This window comes from Castor canadensis, chromosome 6, assembly GCF_047511655.1.
Source record: "Castor canadensis chromosome 6, mCasCan1.hap1v2, whole genome shotgun sequence".
Lineage (NCBI taxonomy): Eukaryota > Metazoa > Chordata > Mammalia > Rodentia > Castoridae > Castor > Castor canadensis.
The window spans coordinates 171,440,250-171,452,405 of NC_133391.1; the positions used below are offsets into that span (position 1 = coordinate 171,440,250).

At 47.6% G+C, this 12,156-nt stretch overlaps 1 protein-coding gene across 2 annotated transcripts in view; it reads left to right on the forward strand.

Moving 5' to 3' along the window:
• The first annotated feature begins 1,239 nt into the window (after positions 1 to 1,239).
• Cfap90 (cilia and flagella associated protein 90) overlaps positions 1,240 to 12,156 on the forward strand; it is a 19,588-nt gene continuing 8,671 nt past the window's right edge. For both annotated transcript variants that reach the window (XM_074077752.1, XM_074077751.1), the window contains exon 1: positions 1,240 to 1,715. In XM_074077752.1, the coding sequence (XP_073933853.1) occupies positions 1,377 to 1,715 (339 nt within the window). In that variant the 5' untranslated portion in view covers positions 1,240 to 1,376. The remainder of the gene's footprint in view (positions 1,716 to 12,156) is intronic.

Here is a 12,156-nt window from a genome sequence, read left to right on the forward strand (position 1 = left end):
ATTAAAAATATTTATACACAAAGTGTGCCTTTTTTAATTATAAAATGTTTTGATGAGGCAAAAAAATCACGAGCCATGCTTTCATATCTTCTGCCCATGGGAGAAGCATGAGAACCCCCTTTTCTTTCACCTACAAGAAAGGTATTCTGTCTCCAGACACCAGGGATATCACCATGTCTTTGAGCTTCCCAAGGAAGCTGATGTGCCCCCCACACACTCACAAGGCTTGGGGACATGGTGGGCAAGTCTCTGACCTTCAACTCAGGAGTTCTGCCAGTGGAGCAGAGATGTGTTAGGACAAAGGAGCCAGTGGGGTCCTTCAGGAGCCCATAAACCTGGAGGGTGAGGAATGGCACAAGGCTGTCTTAAATCCTGCCCAGGAGTCCGGGCAAGGAGATACCACCAAGTGCTTTGGGCAGAAAGGGACATATTAAGCCACAGCCTGCAACAAGGAATTGCTGCTGGGGTTCCTTCCCAGGTAGAGAAGCAGGATTCTGCTCTTTCTAGTGTCCAGACCTCTCAGTCTGTCCCTGCCCACCTGTCTGCCTGCACTCGCAGTGCAGTCTCCTGCAGCTTGGGACCCCTTCCTGCTTCCTTCCAACACCTCACCGCCTGCGCTGCCTCATGTGTCCACTGTCACTCTCTGCTTGGAAAGAGATTTCCCTTTCTAGGCTCTCACAAGTCTGGCTCCTCATTTTTCGTTTCTGGGTCTTCTCAGAGAGGCCAATCTTTTCTGAACCAGTGTTAGAGCAACACTTCTCAAGCACTGGTTATCATGTTGTCTTAAAAAAGAAAAGGAAAAAAAAAACCACACAGAAATCGTAAATTTTCAGCACAATGAATTCTGAGCCGATATAACCTCATTGGCAGAGGGCGGCTGGAGTCCCACCCAGCACAGCAAAGTTTTGCCAGATTCTGAGTTTCAGTGATTCAATTCACCAAACTGTACATCTGCAAAGACTAACACTGGCCACTCGGCCACACTCGAAATGTGGCTAGTGCCACTTGCTGAAATGACAATGCTAGGACACACGGACTTAAATAAATGGGCAGCTGCTTTTATTTGTGCCTTTATACCTTTCAGTATAGTTATTTAGCAAATGTTGAGGTACATGGACAGCTCTCATGTTTCTATTGGACGCTCTGCCCTAGACTTGTGCAAGCGCTGTCACTTTTTTCATCTGTGTCCATCTCCAGACCGTAAGCTCCCTGTGAATAGGGGCTGTCTCTGCAGCTCCAGGTGCCCATAATAGCAATGCTTGGCCATTACCTGCCACAGGACAAATGACTTGTGAGTTAGACAAGGGGAAAAGGGAAGCAGGTTGGAAAAGGCTAGAGGGTAGGTCCCAAGTCTCCCACTCAGGGACCAGGGACAGATGGGTGTGGCCAGAGGAGCCGGGGGGAGGTGGGAAGGGTCACTCCACCCCTCGAGCGGCCCACCCGCTCGCTGTGTTGCCAAGCCGCAGTTTCCTGGCAACAGCGAACGCGGACGCCAGGCAACAGAGGACTGGGACTGGGCCCCTGGGTGGGCGAGACCCACCATGGCTGCGGCGCGGGCGATGGACCAGAGCGACTTGGAGGAAGAGGAGATAACCGCCGCCATGCTGAGGGGCAAGCCCCGGCCGCTGCCCATCTCGGCGCAATCCGCCTTCAGCTACATCCCTCCGCGGCGACAAGACCCCAAGGAGCACAGCTACTACTACCGCGCCAGCAAGGTGAGCAGCACGAGGGGCGGGGCGGGGCGGGGCGGGGCGCCACTGCAGGGGAGGGTCCTTAGGGACAGGGTCACCGCCGCGGAGATGGCCCTGGGTGCAGTGTCGCACGGCGAGGCGAGGGTTGAGGCTGCGCGGCTTTGGGGTGGTGTTGGGGTCAAACAGCACCGCGCTGAGGACTGGGTCTGGTGGGTTTGCAGGAGAGGAATGGAGAGGGGCTCACAGCTGGCCCTGAGGCCCTGGGGGTGGTGGTGGGGTGGTGGTGTTGGGGATCAGCAGTAGTGGGGTTGGAGTCCGAGAGGCGGGGCTGCACGGGAGGGGTGAGGCTATGGGGTCCGCTGGTAGACGAAGTGGGGTGGTCTTCTCGGCAGCGTGAACCCCCTAAATATGGCTACTATGACTACCATCTCAAGTGAAGGCCCTCGTGAAGGGGATGGGCGGGGCTGAGCCTGGTGCTTGTGGGTTTTAGCTCAGCAGGGTCAGGATCTATGGGGCAGGGTGCTGGAGAATGGGGAAATGGCATCTGGCGTTCTGAGCCATTCCGGGTGAATTAGGAGGGGTGATCTTCCGGAAAGGGAGGTGGAACCCCAAGGCATTTGCACCGAAAGAAGCACAGTACCCACTAGGAGCCCTTCTGCATAGGATCTGGTGGAGGGTTCTGGAGTGCCTGGGTTGCCCTGTCGGCAGGGCGAAGTTCCCTTTGGGATTTGCCTGCTGCAGGCCCAGGGGTTGCAGTGGAAATACGCCCTCACCCAGTGTCTTTGATGGTCCAGGGCAGGGGAAACTCCCTGCCTGACAGCAAAACAAAGCAAACAATGAGGACTTTGTGACCCTGCAGAGAGAGATAGACTGGGCGTGGCCATTAGACTATCGTGACACCACTGGGCATGTGCAAGACCTGAGAGTGGTCCCATTCTTTTCCACTCACCTTTGCTGATAAATGTCTCCAGGGTCTCTTGCTGCTGAGGACACAGGATGCAGGGTTTCGTTATTGAAAAGGGACATTAATTGGGAATCCTCAGCCTCCAGAGATAACTTGGGACCTGCCTTCCTTTTTCCTGCTATTCTGGTGGCACACATGAATGGTGGAAAGAAGGGTATAGATTAATCCTGTGCCTGGGAAGGAGGAGGTCATTGACTCATGGTTTGTAAGGTATTTCAACAGAGTGCATTCTCCCTGTCCTCCTCCCACCTGCAACTTCAGGGTCCACATACATGCCCTTCAGATCAGGCCAGCACACTCTGGCTTACTTGCCACTTATGAAGCACCGGGGTACACCATGGAGCTTAGCCTTCCAAGCAGAAGCAGCTGTGCCTGTTTGAGGCAACTGTTAGGGACTGAATTGTACCTCAGTGAACTTGAATTCATGTGGAGTCCCGCTCCTCAGCACAGCAGAAGGTGACTCATTTGCAGATAGAATTCTAGAGGTAATCAAACTCAAGTGAGGTCACTGGGGTTGGTCCTAATTCAGTATGACTGGTACCCTTATGGAAAGGGGAAATCTGCAGAGACAGACATGCATAGAGGGAAGAAGGTATAAACCAATAGACTCAGGGAAAAGGAAGGTGTGTATAAGTGAAGGTGGGAACCTGGAATAGGCCGTTCCCTCACAGCACTAGTGCCACCAACCCTGCTGACCTGGTTCCACACTTCTGGCTGCCTGCACCGAGACAATGCATGTCTGTGGATTAAACCCCCAGTCTGGGGGCTTGTTTTGGCAGTGCCAGCACAGCAACCTAAAACAGGAACCATAAGCCTCAGCCTGCTCTGAGGAGGATCCCTTGTATATGACAGCACTTCTGTTTGCCTTTGAACAATGGAAGGACAGATGGACAGACGTATATAGGGGACATTCACCATCAGATGTGTCTTTACAGTCCTGCTGACTCCCATAGGCTTGAGTATCTGCTGGAGTTTAAGACAGGAAGGGGGTTGAGAGTTCCCAACTTGCTGCCACCATAGCCCTCATTTTCTGTCCTATGAACAATGTTTTAAAAGAACTTATAAATAATTTCACTCTATAAATGTTACATTTTAGGTGTGCCGCACCTATATGATAGCCAATTAATTTATAATTAATGTACAACATTAATGCACAGCATAAGATAAATATCCAAAAAGGTAAGGAGTCTTAATGTTTCTATGCTGTTTTATTGAGACACTATAAAGTCCGTCTGGCTTTCAGAACACGCCATTTTGAGGAATCCTGTTAAATAGCACCTTGAGGCTTTAAAGAACTATGATTAAAAAAATTAAGCAGATGGGGCTTAATACATCTTTATCAGCAGTAAGGGCTGGGTTGTGGATTGAGCTGACTCTGGCACATAGGTTTGCAGGTACTGAAGCTCAGGAAGAATTGGGAGATTTACTCACGCAGCCATGGCAGCTGGGGGTGGTGGTAGCAAAAAGCAGAGCAAGACCCTGGGCCTCCGGGGCCAGGCCAGCCAAGGGAAAAGGGGCAGAATGGAGCCTGGGAGGCCCCGTGCATTATTCTTCATATATTTACCAATCTGATAAAGGCTTCTACTTCCTGGAGCCAGACCAACCCAGGGGCAGAGAAGCAAGTTAGGAGTGAATTGCTGGGGCCTTTTCAATTGGAAGGAGATTAGAAGTGGGCCAGTGTCCCTTTGATGCAGGTGTCAGCACATGAAGGTCTCTCAACCAAATGTGGACCACTGTCTGTTTTGATTAAGTTTTATTGACACAACCTTATGTCCATTCATTTCATATTGTCTACAGCTACCACCTTGAGTTAAATACTTTTGACAGAGACCATGTGACCTGTAACACCTAAACAAATTACAGAAAAACATTTTGGCTGTTTACAGAAAACCTATCCTATCTCCTGTTCTAATGTGTTATTGCCTTCCAGAACATAGGGATGGAGTGCAGGACAAATCAATGCAAAGCTGATTTTTATGAAAAAAAAATCAGCACAGTTTTGATAACTGGAGCAACAAAGAAATTCAAGCCCTGGAGTCTTTAGTATCATATGAAAGAAAATACAGCAAGAAAAATACTAACACCTAAATAGCCTTAAGAACAAGGAGAGCAAAAAAAGACATTTCCAATCCCTTTCTGACCAGATACCTACCCATGGTGGTAATGACTCCTCAGTATTACCCAAACTGGTATTTAACAGCTTCTGGTCAGATCAATTAGAATAAAGAAGGTGAATTCTTGATCACAGGTTGCTGGGGATTCAGCTGTGCCTAAATTCATCGTTAGTCATTTCAGGCTGCACTCAAGCAATATTGCAGAATTAGCACTCAAATCAATGTTATGGTCTGCTCAGACATTCAGATGTTCTCCTCCCCTAAATTCATATGTAAAAATCCTGACCCCTCAAGGTGATGACTGAGGAGATGGGGACTCTGGGAGGCACTTAGGTCATATGGGTAGAACCCTCAGGAATGGGAGCTGTACCCTGTGAAAGAGGGCACAGAATTGGGTGCCAGTGGCTCATGCCTGTAATCACAGCTACTTGGGAGGCTGAGATTGAGAGGCTCAAGATTCAAAGACCCCATCTCCAAAATAACCAGAGCAAAATGGAATGGAGATAAGGCTCAAGCAGTAGAGTGTCTGCTTTGTGAGTGCAAAGTCCTGAGTTCAAAACCCAGTCCCACCAAAAAAAAAAAAAAGAGAGAGAGAGCCAGAGAGATCTCTAGCCCCTCCAACTGTGTGGGAGCACAAGAAGGCACCATCTTTGAACAAGGAAAGAGGCCCTCCTCAAACACTAAAAATTGAGGATTTCTCTGCCTCCAAAAGTGAGAAATAAATTTCTGTTGTTTATAGACCACCCAGTCTAAGACATTTTTTATAGCAGCTGGAACAGACTAAGATAATTGATGACTGTATAACACATTTATGGTAGTCTGTATAGTGGTTCACAGCTTCAGAGGTTTCAGCCCATTATCACCTGGCTCTGTTGTCTGAAGTCCGTAGTGAGGCAGCAGATGGTGGAAGAAGTCCATAGTGGAGGATGTTTGTTCACCTCCTAGGAAGCAAAAAGAAAGAGAGGAAGGTGCTGGGGTCTCTTTCAAGGCCACACACCCCCAATGACCTACATCTCCTCACAGGACCCCACCACTTCCCAGAAGTACCACCAGCTGGGAACCAAGCTTTCGACATGTGAGTTTTTGAGGGACGTGTAAGATCCAAACCATATAGTAACACAGGCTTACAAGTCCTGGGGAAAATATTGCCTTCGTGTGTTCTGTCTGGACTGACCCAGGTCACAAATGCTCTGCCTCACTCTGCCCATCTACGAGACAAACAGTGCCAACTTCACAACACTCAGATAAGAATTAATTTCACTTTTTTTTTGGTGGGACTGGGATTTGAACTTAGTGCTTTATTCTTGCAAAGCAGGTGTGCTGTACTGTTGAGCCATACTCCTCCTCCCTCACCCCCCAAAACAATAAAATGTATATGAAAATGCAAAAAAGAATTAACTTAATTAACAAGTACAGAGTGATGTAGTCAGGTCCATGTAAGTGTAGAAATCGTCATTTTAGCTTCCTTTCACTAATTGCTGGGTCCTGGCAGCCAATCTCTAACATACCTGACCCTCATTCAAGGTCAGAGATAGATACAGGTGAGCTCAGAAAATATAAGCATCAGTCTGGTGGCTTCTAATCCTCTAATGCAGCCCCCCACCCCCAGGGAGCGCTGTGAACTCATACACACTTATTTAAATCCTTCTTAATGTCCCTGAATCAGAAGACAAATTTGTCCTGGCTACCAGCTAAAATGTGACCAACTCCTGTCCTGATCCCTAGGGGGCACCAGAAGCACAGGTTTTCCTATTGAATACAGTTCCAGTGGCAGCAAAGCAGATTCATTTCAGTGGTGTTTTTAAATTACTTTTTTCTTTTTCTGCCTTGTGCAGCACTTCTACTGAAATGGAAAAATGCCAAGTCAAAGGAGAATGCCCTTTTATGATGGTTTTGATTAAATTCTTCAAAATCGGAGAGTTACTTTTTTTTTTTTTTAAAGCCCAAGCAGTTTTGGAATATGCTTTCCCATGTGCTGGGGTGGGTGTGGAAAGCTGTACTTTGAGGGAAGCTTTCCTTTCGTGGGTTTAGTTGACGCCCCTTCTGCGCATGTGGAAACAAGGACACAGGTGTCTTTGTGCACTGAGAACTCCTCTTCCCTGACCACTGAGTTTCCCTAAGCCCAGTGCAGCAAGCACTTTGTACATCCAAGGATACTGCAAGGCAGAGACTCCCAAAGGGCCAGAGCCAGTGTCCAGTATACAGCAAGTGCTCAATAAAGCTCCCCTGAGCCCTCAGTGCATAGCCCCTCTTCACTTTTAGCCACCAGATATATTTACCATGCATGGTGGGCCACTCCTGAGGGGCTGTAGAGGAAGGTGAGATCTGCCTGTCTCTGGGGAAGAGGGAGAAGTTTCCTCTCTGCTGTCCAGAAGACTCTTCTCCTCTCATGCCATCCAGGAAGAGTTGTGCCAGCACAGTGAGACCAGGACACCTCCCAAGGGCACCCCCTCTCCCCTCCATGCCTGCTTTTCTCCTCTGCACCTATCGGCATCTAGCCTACTTAATATCTTACTTAGTTATCCAGCTGTTATCTCTTGCCCATTGAATTATGAGCTGCACGAGGGCAGGGATTTATTTCTGTCACTTTTACCTCCTCAGCAATCAAAACCGGGCCTGTCTTATCATTGGTGCTCCATAAATATCCACTGCATGAGTGAATGAGGAGAGGATAAATGGAGAGCAAAGTTTTGAAAACAAAGGCTTAAGTGAGCTATGTGGACTATTTGCTTCCTAGACTAAATGGTGTTGGTTTCTGTTCGGAGTAGCAGTTGTTTTGATTGCCGTGGGCCTCGCTCCCTACCAGGGATGGTCACTGTGGTGGATGGACTGTAGGTGCTTCTCTCACTTTTTGTTAGTTGTATTTTCACTGTCCAGGGAGCTGCCCCTGGGGAGCTCAGACTCAAGGCCTGCAGGAGTGGGGTGGAGTGTCTTCCTCCAGGGAAGATGGATCCTTAGGAAAGGGAAAGGGCTGAGACCGTGATCCATTTTCTCTTGCAAACTCAACAATAAGGAGGGAACAAATGAGGAGAGACACAGGCCTGTCCTTCTATAGGGGAAATAAGTGACCCTACTATTTATAACACCCACGGAAGCACATGTGGTATGTCATTTCCCTGTGTATGTGTGTGTTCAGTGATGTGTTTCTAACTTTTTTTATGTGAACATATTCACACACAGAAGATCACATGAAAATGTACATATACATTTTCAGCTTTTCATTTAACAATATATTTTATACACTTAAATTTACCCCCTTTTAAGGGGTTGTATTAGTCAGCTTTTCATTACTATAACAAAAAAGAGGTTAACTGAGCTCACAGTTTTGAAGGATGGAAGTCCAACAACAGAAGAACACAGGCCCTGTGGTAAGGGTCGCCCCAGCTGCATTATCTCACATCACGATATCAAGGGAAGGAGCACACGATAGGGCAAGTCATCATGTTTTGAGCCAGAAATCAGCAAGATTTGGGTCCCAAGATACTTTCAAGGGTATTCCCCAGTGACCCAAGAACTTCCCACCAAGCCTGTGCCCCTTAAAGCTTCAACTCCATCTTCTGTTACCACCACCCTTGAGAACCAAGTTACCACACATGAACATTTGGGGGACACAAGCATGTTCTACCCATAGCAGAAGTTTGAATAACAGCAAGAAAATGACGCAAGAAAAGAAAGAACTTTCCTCAGTAGATTTGACCAAGAGGAACACGGAGGAGAAGAGGTTTGAGTCTTGGAGCCTGTGCCTCACCCTTTCTTCTTGTGATGTAAATTTCTGAAAAGAAAGAGCAAGTGGGGAGCTGGTGTTAATGGGAAAGAGGACTCGGTTCTCCATCCACCAAGTCTGCCCTTGGTGACGTGGTGGACCATGAACTAACAATGCAGCAGAATGTGGTGCAAATACTGTGTACACATATATGTAAATGAAAAAAAAATGAGACCTGTTCAAACTATTCCAGGAATGGAGTGGCAGGGGGATAAAGGAGAATGATGGAGGGGGTGAATTCAACTATGATACATTGTAAGAACTTCTGTGGAGGGCACACCTCCAATGTGAAACACACAGCCCGCACAGGCAGAGAGGAGTCCTTCTGACTTCCCTTCAAGGTTGAAATATTCAGATTATTTTAAAAGTTGTCATAAGTCTCAAAGCTCATGAGACCTGTGTACCAGGATAGCAAACAGAATCTTTTCACAGGCAAGCCAAAGAGAATAGCTGAATTCTGTCCTGTCAAGAATGCCAACATTTTGTCCTTGACAGGCTGAAGTCCTCTGAGACACAGAATTTTAAATGCTGTTAAGATTGATGAAAATATCCTTAGTGAGCCTCACACACTGCCAAATTCCCAAAGCAGTGCTCTGGATTTTCAGGAGTAAACCAAGGTCTTTATCAATCAAAGGGAACTTTTGTTTGGATGTTTTCAGTTTTAAAAGTGGGTCATACACCTATGGGCAGGAGAACAGTGCCTAACAGTCACAGGATGCTCTATGACTGTGAAGAATGAGCATCATTCAGTCATAGGATGACTTGCACATTAGCCAGGGTAGGCCTCACTGTGCTGCAGCAACAAGTAAGCCCTCCACTCTGAGTGACCTACCCAGTGGTGTGCTGGAGCCTGCTCTTACTGACTCTCAAGGGTCCATGTGGGGCGTGTCTCCTGAGCTCTGTTTACTTGGAAGTCCACAGTGGCCATTGTGAGTGTATTTATACCACAGCAACCAGTAAATGCCACAGGCCAGGTCTTCTTTGCTCCAGCGAGTGAGTGGTGAAGCAGAAGAGCAATGTTGACCTTCCTATAATGAACAAAGCATACAGATGCTTGTTTCTTTCTCATGTACTACCTACCATGTGTGCTTTCTCTGGTGGGTCTTGGTCCAGTGAGGTGGAAACTGTGCTTCCTGATTTTAGTGGCCCAGTATTGCAGAGGCCTGGGCGTCTGGCAGTTTCAAGTCCTCTGAATTTATTGGTCCTCTGAATTCTCTAGACACGAAGGAGGAGAGAGCCTATAGGATTGCAGAGAACGATGGACCAGGTCTAGTTGTGGCTTGTGTTGGAATCACCCTTATTCCTGTCCCAGCCTATTTTGTATGGACGTGGGGAATTTGCCTCTTCTGTTCTGGAAGAGAAAAGGTGTTTGGTGGGTACACAGTGTTACTCCTGACACAATCTGAGAAAAAAGTGTGCTCACTTTCTTTTTTCTTGTTTCTTCCTTCCTCATAGAATGTACCTGATTTAAACTGGCAAGGAAGAATGCATTTATGTTTAGCCTGGTCTGAAAGGAGGAGAAAGTAAGAGACTTGGTCCCAGCTTACTCTGAGGCGAGGAGTAGGTGCTGGGCGTAATAAAAGCCCACAGCTCCAGGCAGGGCCCTCTGCAGACCACAGGTGGTGGACTGGTTCTTCTTCCCCATGATCTGGTTGCATTAGTCATGATAAGGTGCATTATGCTTTAGTAACAAGCAACCCCAGAGCCTCCATGGCTTAAAACAGGCTTATTTCTCAAGTTAGCTGTGCAGCGGCTGTCAGCAGGAGGGTTGGGTCAGTGTAGCCACCTCTATACGAAGCTGCATGAGTCCTCCAGCACTGGCTCTTAAACACTTAAAGAGTCACATGTCACTTCAGTTCACAGTCCATGGTTCACCTAACTTACAGGAGCAGGGAGGCCTCACCTAATTTGCAGAAGCCAGGAGGATTCATCCTCTGGGATGCTGGGAGCAGAGTAGAACTGAATATTGGTGATGTCTGCAACCCTGAGCTTCCTAGAGGAACATGCTCATAGGTTAGGTTTTCGGCCCTGCTGCAATGTTCTCTGTGTCATCCCCATTCTGACTTCCCAGTTGTTCAAACATGGCTATTTCTCCTTACCAGGTGTGTCTGCCATAGCCGCCATACAAAGTGCCACAGAGTTGTTGTTGGTGTAAAACAACAGACTTCATCCTCTCACAGTTCTGGAGACTAGAAGTCTAAAATTAAGGTTGGAGTAGTGTTATCCCTTCTGAAGGCCCAGAGCAAGGCTGTGTCCCAGGCCATTTTCTGGGGCTTGTTAATGGCCACCTTATCCCTGAGTCTCTTCCCATTATGTTCCCCCATGCATACCTCTCTGTTCCCATTTCCCCCTTTCAAAAGAACAGTAGTCATATGGGATTGGGGCCCACCTACCCTACTATGACCTCATTTTAGTTAATTACCTCTTCAGCCACTCCATGTCCAAATAAGGCTACATTATGCATTCGTGAGTGTTAAGACTTTAACATTTGACTTTTCAGAAGACACAGTTTAACCCCCCAGTGCCCAGGGAAGTTGCTCTGCAGAGTTCTAGCTGCAGCTGGGTGGTGGGGTTCCCTGTCTTATCTATAGTCGCATTGTTACCGTCTAGGGGTTATGGGTTCTTTCTCTCTGCTGGATAAAGAATCAGGAGGCAGGATAATTGTGAGAGAGTTTAGCAAAGATTTTTTTGTGGAAACAAAGTAAAAGTAAAGCAAGAATTTATCCAATGAGGAGACTCAGAAACTGGTAATCCGCTTATGTCCTCCAGAATTCCCCGTCAGATCCCTCCCTTTCCCCTCCTCTAGATGACATGGGTGTACCCTCCATTTCAATTTGCCTGGGCTTTCGTCTCCCTCTGTCAACGTGGTCATCCAAGTCCCTGATTGGCTCCTCCACCTGTGTGCATGAGGGGGAAGTACCTTTTTGATTGGTTCCCCAATCTGCGTGCACGAGTGCTACACGAGTATGGAAGTGCAGGGGTCCCCCCAGTCCTAGGGTACGTTGGGAGAAGTGGACTCTGCCATACTTCCCTAACTACCTATATCCTACTCTCAGTCCCTCAACATCTGCTTCCTACCCCAGTCCAAAGAAGACCTCGTCATCCCCTCCTTCTGGGCCATGTACTTAGTCCATGCCTCTGTTACTCCACTTTTAGGATATGGCAGTTTTAAATTTGGGGTTTATTTCCGTTCTTAGAGTATAGTCTTTTAAAATAGGGACTCTCAGTTTCTACCCTGGAGCCTAGCACCGTCCATCGCACACTCCTTGTATCAGTTCATCTTCATTACTTCAGTGGACTACCCGAGGCTGGGTGCCTTACAAAGAAAAGTTTATTTATCTCACCGATTTGGAGGTCGCAGTGTCTGCATATGGTACCGGTTTTGCTGGCAGGTTCCTGAGACGGTGCAGGGCAATGCACTGAGAGGCACGGAGTGCACACTTGTGCGTGCCTCCTCTGGCCCCTGTCCCTCTTCCTATAAAGCCACCAGGATTCAGTCACGGGGCTCTATCCTGATGACCTTATCAAATCCTAATTACCTCCAAAAGCCCCCACCTCTAAACGCCATATTCAGATTTAATTTCAAGCCTTTCAACACCTTACAATGGAGATTAAATTTGCACA